Below are 17,687 nucleotides of genomic sequence, written 5' to 3' on the forward strand. Positions count from 1 at the left end.
TTTCCATGGCAGGGGGTCCTGTAGAAAACCTACAGGTAAATCAGAGCCATTGATTCATTGCTCTTCCCTTTTGCCTCAGCCCTTTGATTTACTGAAACTTTAAACTTAGCAGCTTGGTAGGAGAGAAAGCTGGGAGAAAAAATGGCAGAGGGAAGATATGCACGTCTGCTAACAAGCTGCGGCCTCTCTGTTGAAACCCTAGCTCATAAATCTATTTATAATCGTTCTAGAGGGCCAGTGCTTGTAATATGGCTAAATTGCACTAATAGCCTTTGTATTTTACGATTTTCTTTTCCGTCCTTGTAATTTTTTTTTTTTTTTTTTTTTTTTTTTGCATTTTCATCTCATGAAATGAAGCAAAATTTATTTCAAGCTTGGGGTTTTCAAATGATAAGACGTGCACATAGAAAAAGAGGACCGCTATACTTGAATGGAAAATTAGAGTTATCATTATCTTTTTTGGTTTCGCTCGTACGCTTAAATAATGAATAGAATAACGACATTAGCGTGAGAACAACAGTCAAAGAGGTAACAAAGAAGAAACACAACAAAGCGGTATCAATCAATTGCATTTGCGGTGTTGGCCTACTTAGGAGTAGGCGAAAGAAAGCAATCAATGCAAAAGGCTAAAGTCAAGGGGTGGTAGGCTAACATACATCATCTTTCACAGTCGCTGCCTCTGCATATTCGACTTTATTTGAAGAAAAAAAGATGTTTTGGTGTAGAATGTTGGCTATATGCTTAACATATTAGAGGAGGGAGAGGTACAGAGATCAGAACAACAGAATTTAAAGCTTGTAAATGAATTTTAGTTTTTAAGGTTCATAAAACCTGAAGCCCTTATCGACAAATATTACACAGTTCCAGCAGTTAGCCGAGAGACATATAGCCGTTGTCGTGCAAGTGGAAGCTCGAGATGGGGGTCATGATTCATGAGGTTGAAGCTCGAGATATATGCCCAACCCAACGGATAGTGACTAACCAGACTAAAGTGACAAAACAAATCAAAGGCATGGATGAAAATGTAACAAAAAAAAATCAGAAGAAAGAAAATGAAAATTCAAAAATGATACAGGGATTATAGTGCAATAAAATATTAGCTGGTTCGGGATATACGAACTCTAAGGTGCACGGCCCAGCATTGTTCGTGAGGATCTCAGCCGATAAAGGCCCGGCCTTTCCTAAAGAGCCAACCTTAAAAAACAAAAAAATCCTCAGACATGGAGTGAGAGATATGCAGACGACACTTTTTGTCACTGTAGCTTCTCTGGAGAACCAAACGTTTCTGGGTCGTTTGATGTTCTGTGCTCTAAGCAATTCGCAATAAGTACGCTGATTTCTCTTTTATATTCTGATCTTTTAATGTTAATTTCTTCATTTGACGTTGTCCTGCTGCTTGTTAAAGTTAAGAATGTTGTTTCCTACTTCCTAGGATTAAACTTTCGAAGCTTTGATACTTTGCAATCTTCTGGTGTGCCTGTTTTCTCAATCCTGTGCAGGTTTTGATGTTTTTCATGTTTAGGCATGTCCAGCTCTTGGAGTAATAAGCTTCCTCTTTGCACATGGCACTGACAGTCTCATCTGTGCAATCTGTAAGTTTCTAACTTTTTTGCTTCCTCCCATCAACAGCCTTAGATTTTTATGCAGAATTTTCGATTTGGAAGTAAGATATGATAGAGTTACTCGCTAAGATGCTATAAAGTTGTGAACTTCCCCGAATCATGAATCTGTATCGTGCCGTGTGAGAGTTGAGAATTCACATCAAACTTCAATATTAGCGGAAGGGAATAGCTACAATGTACTTACAATTTTTGGTAGTACGAGAGTTTTCAGAGAGTTGCAGAATAACAGTGCATACAGTCGGGAAAATGGCCCGAGTCAAACAAAATGGCTGCAGTTTTGAGCGTGTAGAATGTGATAATATGCTAGTGTCCATGTGCGGTGTTATGGAGTTTAGGAGGAAAATAGAGCGTAACCATGTGCGGGATTAGAGTGATTGGGAGTGGCTAGTATCTAGTTGCCATGATGTCGTTAATCTTTTGGTATTTTGTTAAAACTGTTTGAAAACATAGGGATAAAGTCGACATCTTTTATGTGATGATTGACAATCTTTATAATCTAGATTATAGACAGGCATGGTGTTATATTTTAACCCTTACATAAAGTTTCCATTTCAGCGCTTCAGCGGGAATGGATTGAGAAGTGCAATAGCTTTTGAAGCTGAGAAGGGATATCGGAATGCTTTGGGTAGGAAAAATGAGGTCTGTAAGTTATATCCTATTTCGGTTTTGCTTATGACAGTATGAAAGTAATAACGTGGGCATGCCTATTTCCATTTGCAGGTTCAGTAATTTTCTCTTTTCAACAGTATCGAGATTATGTTCTTGTTCGAAGCATAGTCTTGCCAAAAATATTTTGGAAGAAGTAGATAGTTATGGCATAGCAAGCATCTCAGATCGGTCAAAGTTGCTCAATAAGGTAGGTTTGTGTCTATGCAAGTTTAGTATTGTTTGATTCACAAAAAGTTGTACTGTTTTTGTTTGATTGCTGTAACTTTATCTGATGTGCATGTATTCTGACTACGGGAATGTGTAAGTTTGCTCTTCATTTTCTTCTGTTTCTTTTTCATGTAGGTATCTGTTTTGGTGGGTTATGATAGTCTTGATGATTTGGTTGAGAATGAAAGAGCTGAAAAGCAGTCCGGTATGCATGTTAGAGATGTGACAGATGAATTTGATGTCTCCTTGTGTGCACGATTTCCATCAATCATGTTAGGTAGTTCCCCTCAGGTGGAATTGTATGATGGAACCACCAGTTTCAGTGAAAGGATGCTTTTTCCAACTCAAAGTTGTGAAGAATTTCCGTCTGATACTATGTGTGAAGAGCAGGTATGAAGATTATCTTTTTGAAATATGGGATTTTATGTATCCTGCTTGTGCAAGTGTAAAAACATTTCTTATTAAGAGAAGATTTTTAAACGTTGCCCTTATCTCTCCAGTCCGCAACTGTGGTTACCGAGGAAAACTCACATCAAACAGTTCCTGTGGAGGAATCTTCTAACAAGGTTTTGCTGAAATCACAAAATGATACTGGGTCTGTTCAGTTTTCCCTGGACAGTTCTATCAGTTTCATACCTGGAATAAGTAAGAAGCGCTGTCGGCAGCTAGAAGACTCGGGCTTTCATACAGTGAGTTTTAGGAAATCATGTTAAAGGAAACATCACTCTTCTAATCGAGAATTTGAAAGAAGCCTTGGGTTCATATTGCTTTGCTTTTGTTTCCATACAGTTGCGGCAATTGCTTCACCACTTTCCTCGGACCTATGCGGATTTACAGAATGCTCAGATGAAAATTGATGATGGACAATATTTGATTTTCATTGGGAAGGTATTAAGTTCGAGGTATTAAATTTTGTCGAAAATATCTAGTGAATTTTTGGTGCTAACCTTAGCGATTGGATGAGGTAAGGCACTAAAAATATAATCTGATAGATTCCAAGTTAGCTGACTTGATAGGGTTTTTAGTTTGTTTCGTAGTTATGATTGATGAAACAATGAGAAACAAATATGTTTCGAAAAACAATGAGGCACAAGTATATGTAACTTGGTGACCGACACCTTGATGTTCTGACATATGAATTGATGTTAATCTGTTTCTTTTTGAGATAAATGGATATCTAGTTCAGTGACATAATAAAGAACATTTCATGGCACATTGTTTGCTAGGATTGTGCCTTTGTTTCTCATATCTGGTAAGGCATCTCCAGAGATGCTACATGCATTTATATTTATTTGTGTATGTATTCACTTATACATTCACTTCTTTTTCTTCAAATCTGCGATAAAGTTTTTGTTTTTAATATCTATATCTTACCTCTTCTCTTACAGGGGAATCAAAGCTAGTAGTTCTTTCTCATTTATTGAGGTAGTTGTTGGTTGCGAAATTATGGACGATGAATCAACTGAACTTATGAATGATTCTGCTGATAGTAGAAGAAAGAAGACGATTTCTTTGCATCTAAAGAAATTTTTTCGGGGTGCTCGTTTTACTTCTCTACCATTTCTTAGACTTGTTGAGGGAAAGCATAAAGAGGGGGACTTTGTATGCGTTAGTGGTAAGGTAAGCTTTTAGATACAATGGATGTGCAATTGCTTCAATTGGCTCACCCTTCCATGCGCTGAAACCATTAGGGAGTAACAGAATGAGACTTTTTTATGAAATTTTGTACCAGTGCTATCTAAAGATTTATCATTCATTTTCTAGTCTTTACCTTAATTGCCTTGTCCTTTCATGCTATGCTTTATCACAGGTAAGGGCAATGCCCGCCAAAGATCACTATGAAATGAGAGAATATAATATTGATGTGCTTAAAGATGAAAATGAAGTGTGTTTTCATGCAAAAGGGAGGCCTTATCCTATATACCCTTCAAAAGGAGGGTTAGATCCAAATGTTTTGAGAGACATCATTGCAAGGTTTGTACCTCTGACCTTTTGCATAACTTCATTTCTAACATCATAACATAACCGCTCTCTTCAGCAGGGATACATTTTCCAATTCTAATTTAGTATCCCCTTACTCTAAGTTCTTTAGTGGCTGGTTTCTCAATATTAGAAATCTAATTGTGTTTTTATCATTTATGCAATAACATTCCTCCGTTCATCCTATGGGAGTTACTTCTTAGTTCTTTGCAGCTGTTTGGAATTGTTTGAACTATTGTATTAATTGGGTAATTTCTTTGTAATTTGCTCCAAGACCAGTAAACTAAATCTTTACTATTTTTACTCGTTCCAGAGCTGTGCAAGTTTTGGCTGTTGATGTTGATCCTGTACCTAAAAATATCACTCAGGACTTTGGGCTGTTAAGCCTTCATGATGTAAGAAACTTCACTTTTATCCTTAGGATCAGCATATATGCAATTCATACTTTTGACTATGGTCCCTTATGCCCCTTGCTGTTCTTTTAATAAGTTGTTTTGGCATTTAGAAAAATTTGAGCTGTTTTGTTTTTGCTCTAATAATACAGGCGTATAAGGGGATTCACGAACCAAAGAGCATGGATGAAGCTGATTTGGCTCGGAAAAGGCTAATATTTGATGAGTTCTTTTACCTGCAGGTGATTTTGATCCAAATTTCTTAATAAGTTGTTCTCTAAGATTTGAACTGACCTAGTTGTCATTGCCTGTCAGTTAGCGCGCTTATATCAAATGCTTGAAGGTCTTGGTACACAAATAGAGAAAGATGGATTGCTGGATAAGTACAGGAAACCTGAATCAAGTGCGGCTTATATGAAGGATTGGTCCTTTCTTACCAAAAAGTTTTCAAAAGCTCTTCCATATACCCTTACTCCTAGTCAACTCACTGCCGTTTCAGAAATCATCTGGGATCTAAGGCAACCAGCTCCTATGAATCGGCTTTTGCAGGTTATAATCTTGTTTACAGGATGTATCCAATATTTTTCAGATTTGTTACAGTATGAAGCAATGTAACTGCATATAATGTAACTGGAGCACCTGAAGTATATACAAAATAAGGACAAAACATGATAATTTTTGGCGGACTTCTGGTTGAATACAATTTTAAGCCTAGACTTTTGCCCTAATTCTCTTCCTCACTCTCTTTTCAAATCGGCCTGCCCGGGTTCTTCCTCCTGATTACCATAGCATGCGCAGTAGGTATACTCGAAAAGTTGAAAAGGTTCTTGATTGATGGTATGTTGTTAACTTGTTACACATTTTCAGGGTGATGTTGGTTGTGGGAAAACCGTGGTAGCTTTTCTAGCATGCATGGAGGTTATTGGCTCTGGATATCAGGTCTGTGAAACACCTGTTTTGTAGAGTTAAAATATGAATACAATGTGTGGGTTTCTGTTTGTTTGTTTCTTTGATTCATTTCAGACCTTTGACCATTTGTATTTTCATAAATGTAATAATAGTTATGATCTTTGTTCCTGATTGTTCTTATTTGTTTCATGTAAAGGCAGCTTTCATGGTTCCAACTGAGTTGCTTGCAGTCCAGCATTATGAGCACTTAAATAATCTGTTTGAAAATATGGAGGATGTTGAACGAAAACCTTCAATTGCTTTACTAACCGGCTCAACCCCATCAAAACAATCACGGATAATTCTTGAGGCATGCATTAATGTCCAGTTCTTTTGTTTTCTTAAGTCTAATGTTTCAGGCATCCTAGTTATTGGTAGTGATACTAATCATTGATATTGCGTGTATCAGGGTCTCAGGACTGGAGAGATATCGATGGTCATTGGAACCACCAGTTTGATATCTGACAAAATAGAGTTCTCTGCATTACGCATTGCAGTGGTGGATGAACAATATCGTTTTGGTGTGATCCAAAGAGGACGGCTTAACAGTAAGGTTGTTTGCTTCTAATTGAACTAAGTATTCTAGTCGTGTCATCTGGTGGTGTAGCACTCGGTTTCTATCCTGTGTGCAAACTGATTCCTTTAGACCTTATGGAATATGGAAGATCAGATTTTGATGGTATCTTTCCAGGAATTCATTTTGTCTAAACTTTTTAGTGTGCCCTTGCATGCTGCTTGCGTAGTTCTCAATGTTTCCATGAGTTACTATGTATCGTTATAGGATATCATTACTGTGGCATGAATAATTCAGTCCTTGAAATATGAAATGATTTTGTTACTGTAATTCGTTTTGTAAGATGAGCTAACTGACGCACTAATCTCTGCAGCTATACTATACCTCTGTAAATTCTAGAATGGTAGCCGCCAATTCAGATGTGACCTCCAAAGGCGACAACCATATGGCTCCTCATGTTCTTGCCATGTCAGCTACTCCTATACCGAGGACACTTGCTCTGGCTTTATATGGTGATATGTCATTGACACAGGTACGCGTTTTTCTTCTTGCTCCTCCTTAATGCTTTTGATGGGATGGTGTTCTCCCCCTTTCTTTTCTCAATTGGATATCAGGCTTTAAGACAGTGATTTAAATTTTAAAAACTACACTGAGACGCCTAATCCTAAGGGCTTGTTTGCTATGAAAAAGGTTCATGACACATTTTAAAAGATTTTATTAGATCCAGGAATAAAAAATAATGCTATACCGATATGTTTTTAGTTTAAAAGTTAGCAGGTGCTGCATTTGTATAAGTTGATATCTTGTATTGAGTGTTTGTTAATTCTTTCGTTTCTATTTCCTTTGAATAACAGATAACCGACTTACCTCCAGGAAGAATACCAGTTGAGACGTTCATCATTGAAGGAAATGACAATGGATTTGAGGATGTTTATGAGGTGATTGTCCTGGCTTAACTTTGTTACAGCGCTTTAATATATTTATTTTCTTATTTTCCCCTAGAAACGAAGGTGTTCTGGTTTAAATAATTTCATTTTTTCAGATTGCAATGAAAATGCATAAAAGGTTTGAATTGAAACTCATCATTCGGTTAAGAGATCATGGTCTTCTTCACAAGACGGATATATTATTTTCTTGCTAGACTAGAATAGAAAGATTTTACTAGTTCTACGCTTTTGATTTTATTATTTTCTGACGCAAATGATATTAGCATGTAACAGATGATGCTGGATGAGTTAAAAGGAGGAGGGAGAGTCTATCTTGTGTATCCAGTTATTGAACAATCTGAACAGCTGCCGCAACTTCGTGCAGCTGCAGCAGATTTTGAAGCTATATCTGATAGGTTTCAGGGCTACACTTGTGGATTGTTGCATGGAAGGATGAAGAGTGATGAGAAAGATGAAGCATTGAGAAAGTTCAGATCTGGGGAAACAAATATACTGCTTTCCACACAAGTTATTGAGATTGGTGTTGATGTTCCCGATGCATCTATGATGGTTGTTATGAACGCTGAGAGATTTGGGATAGCTCAGTTACACCAACTTAGAGGACGAGTTGGACGAGGAGTGAGAAAGTCTAAATGTATACTGTTAGCATCATCTTCCAGTAGTCTAACTCGGTTGAAGGTCCTGGGGAAATCATCAGATGGTTTTTACTTGGCAAACATGGACCTTCTTCTACGTGGACCTGGTAACTTGCTTGGCAAGAAACAATCAGGACATCTTCCAGAGTTTCCTATTGCAAGATTGGAAGTAGATGGCAATATCTTACAGGAAGCACATCTTGCTGGTCTGGTAAATAGTACTCCTTTTGTGTCCTTTTATCGTGTAATTTGGTGATAATTTTGGTTACCATTCTTTTACATCATTTCTGTTTTCCGATGAGATATTAAACTATTAGTACATAAACACTAATCTGTATGCAAGAATTTCTTGCTGCAATGCCCGTTTGGTTGATGCTCGGGTTCATGCCGTATACCTCTTTTAACATATGTGGTGGTTCCTTTTTCGCAGAAAGTTTTAGGCGCTTCCCATGATTTGGAGCGATTCCCGATCCTTAAGGCAGAGCTTAGCATGAGAGAGCCGCTCTCTATTCTGGGTGACTAGTTGTGGTAAAACTGAAACCTTGCAATTCTATACAAGATGAAATTGCTTGTATTGATGGCTTCTTGTCCTTTTTTATTTTGTGCCCTTTTTGTAAATGAATAACTGCTTTCAGGAATCATGCTGAATATACCATATATGTCGCAAGCTTGATGCTTCTGCTTGATTTCCTTAGCGGTAATCCTTTCAACTTAATGATTGTACTTGTGATATGAATTAGTTTGATTAGAACAGTCCTTTCTTGCTGAGGTTACCCTTACATGTGATGTTCGCTCGATGTTTTTTAGGTTGGCTCCTTGAAACGGAGCAAAGTTCTTAACGACTAGTCATGAAGAAAGTTGCCCGGATCGAGTTTGGAGAGCAACCACTGAATATGCAGACATGTCCATTTTTGCACACCGGCGTATCCAGACATGCTTTTTTCCATTGAAGTAGATTGTTAATCGACTGGTTTGTAGTCATTTTTACATAATTCGATATGTCAGCATCCTAACAATCCGCTTGCTTGCATCGAAGAATTCTCAAACATTTAGAAAGAATGTGGCTGATATGCTGTTTAGTTTTTATCGTTTTGCTTCTGTTAACTTTTTGATCTGTACCTAGGATTTTACTGTAGTTGTAAACAGGAAGTTTTATATCATCTTTTACTGATCTCAGTGTCTCACTCCCCCTCTCCTTTGATTCCTTCACAGACATTCGTTTCCTAAATCGACTCGTCTTCTTTAAGATATGCTGTTCGAAACGTAAAGGTTTTTCGACAAATTACAGTAATTTTCATGGAAAGACTGCTTCTCGCGTACTTCCCTACGAAGCTCTCTTTATCTGCAGAACATCCTGCTCAGGAAGGGACTTGAGAATATTTTGTCACAAACTTCTGAAGAAAGTCGGTACATGTTTTCATGGAAATCTTTATGTCGTTCTGTTGAAAATATGTGTTGTGTAGAATATTCAAGGTCTTTGTTTTTTGGGGCAATGACTTGCAAGTAAAAAGAAAGATGACTATACTGTAGTGCTAATGACGGACTTCAAAGGAAAATAGTTTCTCGAAAATGTCAAGGAGTATACATCGGGATCAAGTCATCAAAATTTTGAGAAGGGAAATGTATAATTCAATGGAGATATGATTAATTTCCACATTAATCACTGTATAAGCTAAATTTCAATTCGGATTCAGTGTCACCAATATAATTCCCAAGGTTTCTATCAAGAACATCATCAATTGATTTTGACCTAATGAATGTGCTATAATAAAGTCTAGATCAGCAATTGGGTTTTTTTACCAAAAAAAAAAGTCTAGATCAGCAATGCGACTGACAATACAACTTTTTGGGACGAAGATCATATTTTCACGTAATGTTATTAATTTATGTATTATAATATAAATAAACGACATTGATAATATGTTACAGATCAAAAGTGAAATTATAGATTCATGTTTTAACCAATGATGAATCTGGAAAATATTTTATGGGGAGGGGGGTTAGTAAAAATAGCGTGCGAATTATTTTTGACAAAATGGCATGCCAATTGGCATTTCATGGTATGTTCGAGGTCATTTTCCACGTCTATCGACATATGTCAATAATTTTTTAGTGAGAATATTAATTTATGTTAATAGCTTTTGAGTGAATATGCCGACATATGCCAACATTAACAAGTAAGCCTATTGACATATGCCCATAAAAATGAGGTTAGCAACTACCTTGTTCAGTGCCCTTAGCAGCAATTTGTCAAATAATTAGAAAATAGCTTTCAAATGTATCTTAGATTTTCAAAAGACAGCATCCAGTTACAAGTGGATTGATCACTTGACAGTGGTGGGCACCTGTTCTCCAATGGGATTACAGGGCACGGTAAATGTTTGATGGAATGCCCAATCAGCAATTCACGAGAGGGGGACAAGCAGACAAGTGGGTCCAATACGGTTCCCTACCAATCATTCAAAAGTGGGGTTCACAGCCACCATGTTCCATGACTTGTCTTCTATGTTATGATCGAAGTGGATCCCACATCCCCACGCCTTCGCCAAATATGCGATAATAATTCTCTTTTCTCTTCAGAAATTTAATAATTTCTCCTTAAAAGTTGGACTTTACGACCGAAAAATCAAATAAATAAAAAGAAAGAAAAATAAATAATCGAATTTGGGACTTGACCCAATGGCCCTTGGTGTGAGTTGAAAATCTGGGCAATGAGAGCGTCGGAAGGCCGTTTTGTGTGCACGAATGAGTGCATATGACAAGAAGCGAAATTGAGACCAGCTGCTGATGATTTGATAGCATTATCATGCCACGATTCATAGTAATTTTCTTAATGAGAAAAACTTAGATTTTTTTTTGTGTGTCAATGCTTCTCCTTATTTAAAGCGTAACAGAAAGAAAAATAAAAAAAATATACACTTCATTCTATTGCACCAAAGTCGCTCTCTAGTTAATACGAAAGTAATCAATTGGCCTTTTATCTAGTCATATTCATGAGGATTTGGAGAGTTGGTTCATAGAAGAAGTTAAGAAATCTTTCATACGCTAAGACTAAGGCTACTTCTCCAATTGCCTTTCCAAGAGGAACTTGAGCTTCATGGTATCAGACTAGAGCTTGCACCACGTTCGAAGTCCAATTGTCACGCGTTCACAACTTCTCTCAAGACATGATGTCGAAGTCCAATGTTTAAGAGTCGTCACACTTTGGCATTCATGTAAACAACATGATAATTTTACGCCAGTTGTTTGATTTTAATCCATAGAAATGTCGGTGTGTCTCACAAAGTGTTGGGTTTGATTGGTTTGGTATTTGACAAGCAAAAAAACACAAATGGCCGGTTGTAATTCTTCACCTTCTGTGAAAAAGGGAAGGATCGAGGTGATTAATTATTTGGGACATTGGATATTGATTTTCCTGGTCAAATCTACTGAGTACACATTTCAGTTTTTCTTTTTCCTAAATAAATATTCCATTAACTGTTCCTCAATAATTAGGCTCCTGATTTTAATTTTGCTACCAGTCTTCTGGTGGAATTTGGGAAAAATTAACATGTTTCCAAATTCCAACCATGAATAATTAGTAGAGGAACCTCATGATTTCATTTAACAAACATATTTGTCGTTACAGTGATGTTTCGATATAATAACACAACATATCATGTAAATCTCTTTAGACGTGGTATTGCATTATCAAACCGAAACATCGCTATAACGATAAACTCATTTTGTATAAGTTCCTTTCGACTTATATTTTATGTTTAGTGTGAGAGAGAGGGGAAGTAAACCCTAGAACAGTTAATTCAAAGTCATTGGTGCAATTACAAAGGCATTTAAAATTAAGAAGGTTGCAGAAAATTAGCAAAGCTATTGCTTCATAAATGGCTCTGCCCCACAACACCACACCTCGCCCAGAATTATGTCATTTTCTTCTTAAGCATTAATATTGTGGTGTGCTATCTACACGCCCCTTTTTACTTCTTACACATCTTTTGTTAATTTATGTCTATTGATCTTCCTCAATTCATCCGATCCGACGGCCGAAAACTAAAAATGTGTGAGAGAAGTAAAAAGGAGTGTGTGAATATCACATCCCTTAATATTTTGAGTAAACGTTACAACTCCTTTTTGTACCCGCAAACCTGATAACTCATGCAGCATTCAATTTTCCCATTACACAAACACTACGTAACAATACATTGCCATTAATATATATACCCACATATTTTAAATAAAAATTTAAAATTTAAATAAAAAAAACATTCTATCTAATGTGTCGCGTCCCCATACCATCCTTTTTCCTCTGCGTCACTGATCAATCTCTCAATGGCCCTGATTCCATCAATTATCATGAAAGTCGGTAAATAATAATTCCCCTTGTATGTATGCTTATGGGTCGGTCCATGAAATCGGTTATTCATTTTCCTTTTAAGGGTAGAGGGGGGACAACAAAAATGTTGTATGTATTTGTGCAAGAAAATGAAGATTTACATAAAACGAGTATAGTGTAAAATTATATAACAATTGGTTTCTAAGCACAATACGGGTTATTATATAAAAAATATTACAAACATGATATCACATTATAAATTTAATAAATAATTGATTTATCTGTTTCATGCAAGTTATTCTGAAACGACAGAACGGAAAAAGAAGGCTCAAGACCCAAGCTCATGGTTCCCAATCATTTCATCAGCTGACCTTCCAACCGACAACTACCCTCTTCTTTTGTAATGGCCTTTAACAGGAAAAGTTGCCGGTTATTATCCCACAGAGTTTTCTCTTCAGTCCTACACGTGTCTTCCATCCCAACGGTCAGAACCTTTGACCTGATGACAACAGTCAAGAAAACCCTAACCAAAACTCCATACATTTCCATCCTCGTCCCGTTCATACTTTTATGCTCTTTTTACTCCTTTGCCCTTCCTCCATTTCTATATGTTGTCCTCTCTCCCCACTATTTATGTGACCTTTACACCTTTTAACTTTTTCTCTCTATTTCATCATCTGGTTTTGTGGTTTTCATCTGTCTCCTCCTGTTTTTACTTTACCCTTTCCCCCTCTCTCTCCTCCTTTCTTCTTCTTAATTCTTCATCCCGCACCTGCAATTAGGGTTTCTATGGCGGTTTTACCGACGGCGATGGCGATGGGATCTTCAAGCTTGGAGTTGACGATATCCGTACCCGGCTTCTCTTCGTACCCGTCTTTTCTTAATTCATCTGGTAAACGAACCCACCACGCTTTTCCTCCTCCATTTTTCTACACCATATTTTTCATGTTTAAAGTCTATTAAATCGATTGATGTTTGTGTATTATTTGGAAACCTATTTTTAGCTTTAAGATATCAGATATTCCCAGTATTTTCTTTTGTTTTTTTTGTTTATAAAAACTTAATTAACATGTGATCTTTTTGTTTTTAGTTGATTTTCAACATACATACGATACGATCTTTTACCAGGATATCTTGCATGTCTTTCTTTTTACCCTTTTCCCCCCAGAAGTCAATCGTATTTTCTATGGACAATCCCCTAAACCCTGATAAACTCCCTTTGTCATTTCTCACAAAGACAAGTTTGGTGGCCAATATTTGTTTTAAAACTTTTTCTTTGGTACATATATAAATTGATAATAAGTTTGCAAGAAGGTTGTAGCTCGAGCGGTTAAGAATATTTATTCTACGATTAAATATGGTGAATTGGGTTTTGCAGTGAGAGACTTGGACATAAACCAAGTACCATCACTACAAGGAGATCAAGAAGAGTGGATGACAGCAGGCATGGAAGACGAAGAAGAAAGCAGCAACGGATCGGGCCCTCCCCGCAAGAAGCTTCGTCTCACGAAGGAACAGTCTCGTCTTCTCGAAGAAAGCTTCAGACAACACCATACCTTAAACCCTGTAAGCTTAATCATAATTAATTAGTAGCCTGTTCTTAATTAAATATTAATTAATAGGTTAAGTTGTTCTTGTTCAAAATAATAAATACAGTTTTGGAGTGTTTTGCAGAAGCAGAAAGAGGCGTTGGCGATGCAGTTGAAGCTGAGGCCACGCCAGGTTGAGGTGTGGTTTCAAAATCGTAGGGCCAGGTAATTGTGTACCCTAATGGCTTTAGCTAGCGTATCTAGGTTCATCGATCTCATGGACTTTGAATTTTATTTCTTTGGTCCTTTCCATTAATTATTTTGTTGGTCGTTGGGATTTTTATCTGTCGTCATGTCCTTTTCACAAAATATTTATGCATTTATAATTTGAATCTAATTCTATATATAGATAATATATCTGTGCGTGTACGTGGGCATAATTACATGTCGAACTCCTCTATATGCGAAGGTTTTATTTTGCTACATTAGAGATCTTTCGAACTTTAAACTTAGCCTACTTTTAATTTTACCTATTGCCCGGGCGAACATTTATGCAAAAGAGAGTGCTTTTTCTTTGTGTAATTTTCCTTTTTAAAGCTAAAAATGTCAGAATATTCTTATTCTCTTGCAAGAAATGATAGAATTTTTTTCCTTTTTATACAAAAACTTGTTAAGATTAATCATAGAATAATGCATATATATATGTGTGTACACACACACAGACACATAATTATAATAAGTAATATTGGCAGTTACGATTAGGTGGGTAAAGTAGACATTCAAATTCATGAAGAATTTATGAAGAATTTGAAGGAAGATAATGATAGTGGTGCTCCAAAAGAATGAAACACAATGATGATATAGAAAATAGCTAGGAGTGAGCATTGATGAATAAGAGGATGTTTTTGTTTTCGGTGTTTTATAGCCTCGTGTGCTCGTCAGTTTCATCACTCTAATAAGTGCTTTTTTGACTCACTCACTCAATCTAGCTGGTGGTCTTTACTCTTTGGACTTTTTGCCATGCCATCCACATGTATTTATGATTTCATCTATGTCATCCACCATGCACATTTAATTCTTCAGTATTTGGAACAGGGTTTTCAACTTAGTTAGTTAAGAGTATTTATTCTTGCACTTCTACTGTTGGGTTCGATTCCTCGTCCTAAAAAATTGCTCTGGCCTCCCAAAGTTATGTGATGATTCCTCCTCCCCACTTATGTTCGTGTGTATATATACATATATAGTGGTGGAGCCAGAAGTTTAATTAGTCTAAGAAGGGCCCAAATGTCTCAATCCAAAGTGCTCTCTTAATCTTACAAAAATGAATCTGTCATGTAGTGAGCAACCGACCAACATTGTTTGCGTCTGGTATGGTGGCTTCCACATCATCATCTTCCTTAAACCTAAACTCCAAAACTCTCAAACTTTCTTCCTCTCTCCCTCCATTGATCCCCAAACCAAAGTCATCCTCAAAGCTCATAAGCAATGGATTGCCTGAATTCCATAGGAGTCACCAAACCTCAAGTCAAGACCGATGAAATAAATTAAAGTAAAAACGTCATATTGGGGCTCTGAGCCTATGAAAAATCTTGAAAATAAAAAAAGTGTCAGGATGGGTCTGAGATCATCCTAAGACCATCCTAGTCTCTTCATAGCTCCGCTTATGTACGCATATAAAGATATTTGAGGAATCGCTCAACTCAGGTTCATTGTCCTTATACATACACACGCATACATAAACACGTGTGTTTTTATGCTTTCTTTCCGTTTAAATTTTTTTTTTAATGTGGTGTGACCGTGTGAGTGTTTTGGTAAGCACATCGAATGCACATATGTTATGTTTGAATAATGCTCGGTGCATTTAATGTATTAATTTCTCGCATGCTGTGTTTTACTTACGCGTGCATGTAATTTTCAATTTTTTATTTTAAAACAAAATATATAAAATTGATATTTTAAATAATTAATTAATTAATTAACGTGAATGGTGTTATGTAGGAGCAAGCTGAAGCAAACAGAGATGGAATGCGAGTATCTGAAGAGATGGTTCGGATCGTTGACTGAACAGAATCGGCGGCTGCAAAGGGAGGTGAAGGAGCTGAGGGCAATGAAAGTCGGCCCGCCCACCGTGCTTTCCCCCCACAGTTGCGACCCTCTTCCGGCATCCACACTCACCATGTGCCCTCGTTGCGAGCGAGTCACCACCACCACCAATTTCGACAGAGACACGGTCAGCGGGCCCACCAAAACTAATCATATCTCGGCCGCCGCGGCCACCACCTTGTCCTCTTAAGTGGCGACGCCCGCCCTCTAATTGCGGCTGCATGCACTTAATCTTAATTAGTTTGTAATTTGACCTACTTGATCATGCATGGATCGCCATCGATAATTCGAAATCAAAGGAATGAATAGTGAAAAGAAATTAAGATTCAAGAATGTTAATGTTAATTAACGAATTGTTTAAATATGGGACGTGTTTGGGTTGGGACACAGAACACTGACTTGGTTTGGGAATCTGCATAAGTATTTCGGATGTTTTGGTCTGTTTGCCGCTTTTGCGGAGCAATGATTTGAAACCACGGACAAAGATCCCGATTTTCAAAAATGTTACAATCTTTAAGCAGACAAGTCAATTTTAACGACGACAAAATCATTTTTATTATTTTGTTCGTTGATGCAACGATATATTTACAGGGTGGCAAAATAATTTATTGTGAACTCGTTATTTTTCTGAATTTTAAGTTACAAATTCTCATTTATAAGAAAGAATATCATTAGATTATAATACCAAATGACACAAACTCACATCATTCTTAAACTATTAAACTCCTCGTAATAATTTTCTTTTAGGAATTGAAGCGAATAAAAAAGGACAGAATTATCAATTATATATGAATCATTGTTGTCGTGGCTTTTTCTTGTGATTGTTTGATTTCTTATGGAAGAAGGAAAAAAAAAATTAAATGTAATATTGGTTCAGCCACTTAGTACTATGGTTTAGTGTTATTCATCTTCATCTGTAAGTAAGAAGTCTTAGATTTGATTCTCGCCAAAGATGAATTTTAACTACATTACTATGGCTAGCCCATTGTGAGACTCGTCCACCTCTCTATTCTCTTAATGTAAGTAATATCGTTTGTTAAAAAAAAAATATATATATATATATATATATATATATATATATATAAGGTGGGTTCAGTCCAAAACAACGGGTTCAAAGTTAGTTTATATACCAATGAATTAGGCCCAACAATTGGTTTCAAGGCCCACAGTTTTGGGCTTTAGTTGTAACAGTTGAGGGATCAATGGGCGAAACTATATTGCCAGACAAACCTTGATGGAATTGGATCACGTCGGTGCAAAAAACAGCTAAGCTAGGAAATGCTGGAACGCTTTCCTCCTTGAGAAAATCTGAGGAAACAATACTGTTTGATCCTGTCTGAGACAGGGACCATACGCTCCAACTGGTTTAATGTTGTTTCTGTAGGAGCAGAATTGTACTAACACAAAATAAAAAAAAAAAGATATAGAATATAGAACCAAAGGATGACCTAGGAAAGATTTGCGGGGATCAATTTAAATTTGAATCTCGTTGATGGCAAGTTTGAACCAATTTATTTACTCACTTCGTAGTGTAAATAATATCGTTGTGTTTAAAAAAAGGAGTCAGTTTATGGTATGTTTAGAGGAATTGGGATCCTCTTCAAGTCTTTACAAGTTCGGGGCTCACAGACCCAAAAATCTAGGTTGTTCAAACAGGGGCTATAAAACTCTAAAAGAGTGGTCAAAATATCTGAATCCGCAGACTTTGAACACAAAGATCTGGAGAGGATTTAGAGATTTATACATAATAATTAAACCTTAATAAGTTCAAGCATATAAGAGAAACATAACGATATGAGAGTTGATGAGTCCCA

The 17,687-nt window shown here is 36.7% G+C and overlaps 2 protein-coding genes across 2 annotated transcripts; both read left to right on the forward strand.

Moving 5' to 3' along the window:
* Positions 1-1,167: 1,167 nt before the first annotated feature.
* LOC137731825 (ATP-dependent DNA helicase homolog RECG, chloroplastic-like) lies at positions 1,168-9,085 on the forward strand. The gene is made up of 21 exons (XM_068471057.1): positions 1,168-1,327; positions 1,500-1,592; positions 2,178-2,269; positions 2,343-2,478; positions 2,634-2,888; positions 2,999-3,187; positions 3,288-3,400; positions 3,887-4,118; positions 4,309-4,472; positions 4,792-4,873; positions 5,023-5,112; positions 5,186-5,419; positions 5,738-5,809; positions 5,976-6,128; positions 6,228-6,371; positions 6,706-6,864; positions 7,187-7,270; positions 7,553-8,125; positions 8,345-8,442; positions 8,550-8,611; positions 8,722-9,085. Exons 2-19 carry the CDS (start codon positions 1,563-1,565, stop codon positions 8,435-8,437), a joined length of 2,895 nt encoding a protein of 964 aa, XP_068327158.1. The 5' UTR covers positions 1,168-1,327; positions 1,500-1,562; the 3' UTR covers positions 8,438-8,442; positions 8,550-8,611; positions 8,722-9,085.
* Positions 9,086-12,826: 3,741 nt separating this feature from the next.
* Positions 12,827-16,255, forward strand: LOC137730588 (homeobox-leucine zipper protein HOX3-like). Its single transcript, XM_068469575.1, has 4 exons — positions 12,827-13,133; positions 13,620-13,807; positions 13,916-13,995; positions 15,769-16,255. Exons 1-4 carry the CDS (start codon positions 13,031-13,033, stop codon positions 16,061-16,063), a joined length of 666 nt encoding a protein of 221 aa, XP_068325676.1. The 5' UTR covers positions 12,827-13,030; the 3' UTR covers positions 16,064-16,255.
* The last annotated feature ends 1,432 nt before the right edge of the window (positions 16,256-17,687 follow it).

The sequence above is a fragment of the Pyrus communis genome, chromosome 4, assembly GCF_963583255.1.
Source record: "Pyrus communis chromosome 4, drPyrComm1.1, whole genome shotgun sequence".
In the NCBI taxonomy this organism is placed as follows: domain Eukaryota; kingdom Viridiplantae; phylum Streptophyta; class Magnoliopsida; order Rosales; family Rosaceae; genus Pyrus; species Pyrus communis.

What these genes read in the sequence shown, in the direction of transcription:
- LOC137731825 (XM_068471057.1), top strand. Translation starts at nt 1,563, where the DNA reads ATGGCACTGACAGTCTCATCTGTGCAATCT. An exon ending in ATACTATGTGTGAAGAGCAG is followed by an intron (nt 2,889 to 2,998) that starts GTATGAAGATTA and finishes TTATCTCTCCAG; the next exon opens with TCCGCAACTGTGGTTACCGA. An exon ending in GAGGACGGCTTAACAGTAAG is followed by an intron (nt 6,372 to 6,705) that starts GTTGTTTGCTTC and finishes TAATCTCTGCAG; the next exon opens with CTATACTATACCTCTGTAAA.
- LOC137730588 (XM_068469575.1), top strand. Translation starts at nt 13,031, where the DNA reads ATGGCGGTTTTACCGACGGCGATGGCGATGGGATCTTCAAGCTTGGAG. An exon ending in AACACCATACCTTAAACCCT is followed by an intron (nt 13,808 to 13,915) that starts GTAAGCTTAATC and finishes AGTGTTTTGCAG; the next exon opens with AAGCAGAAAGAGGCGTTGGC. An exon ending in TTTCAAAATCGTAGGGCCAG is followed by an intron (nt 13,996 to 15,768) that starts GTAATTGTGTAC and finishes GGTGTTATGTAG; the next exon opens with GAGCAAGCTGAAGCAAACAG.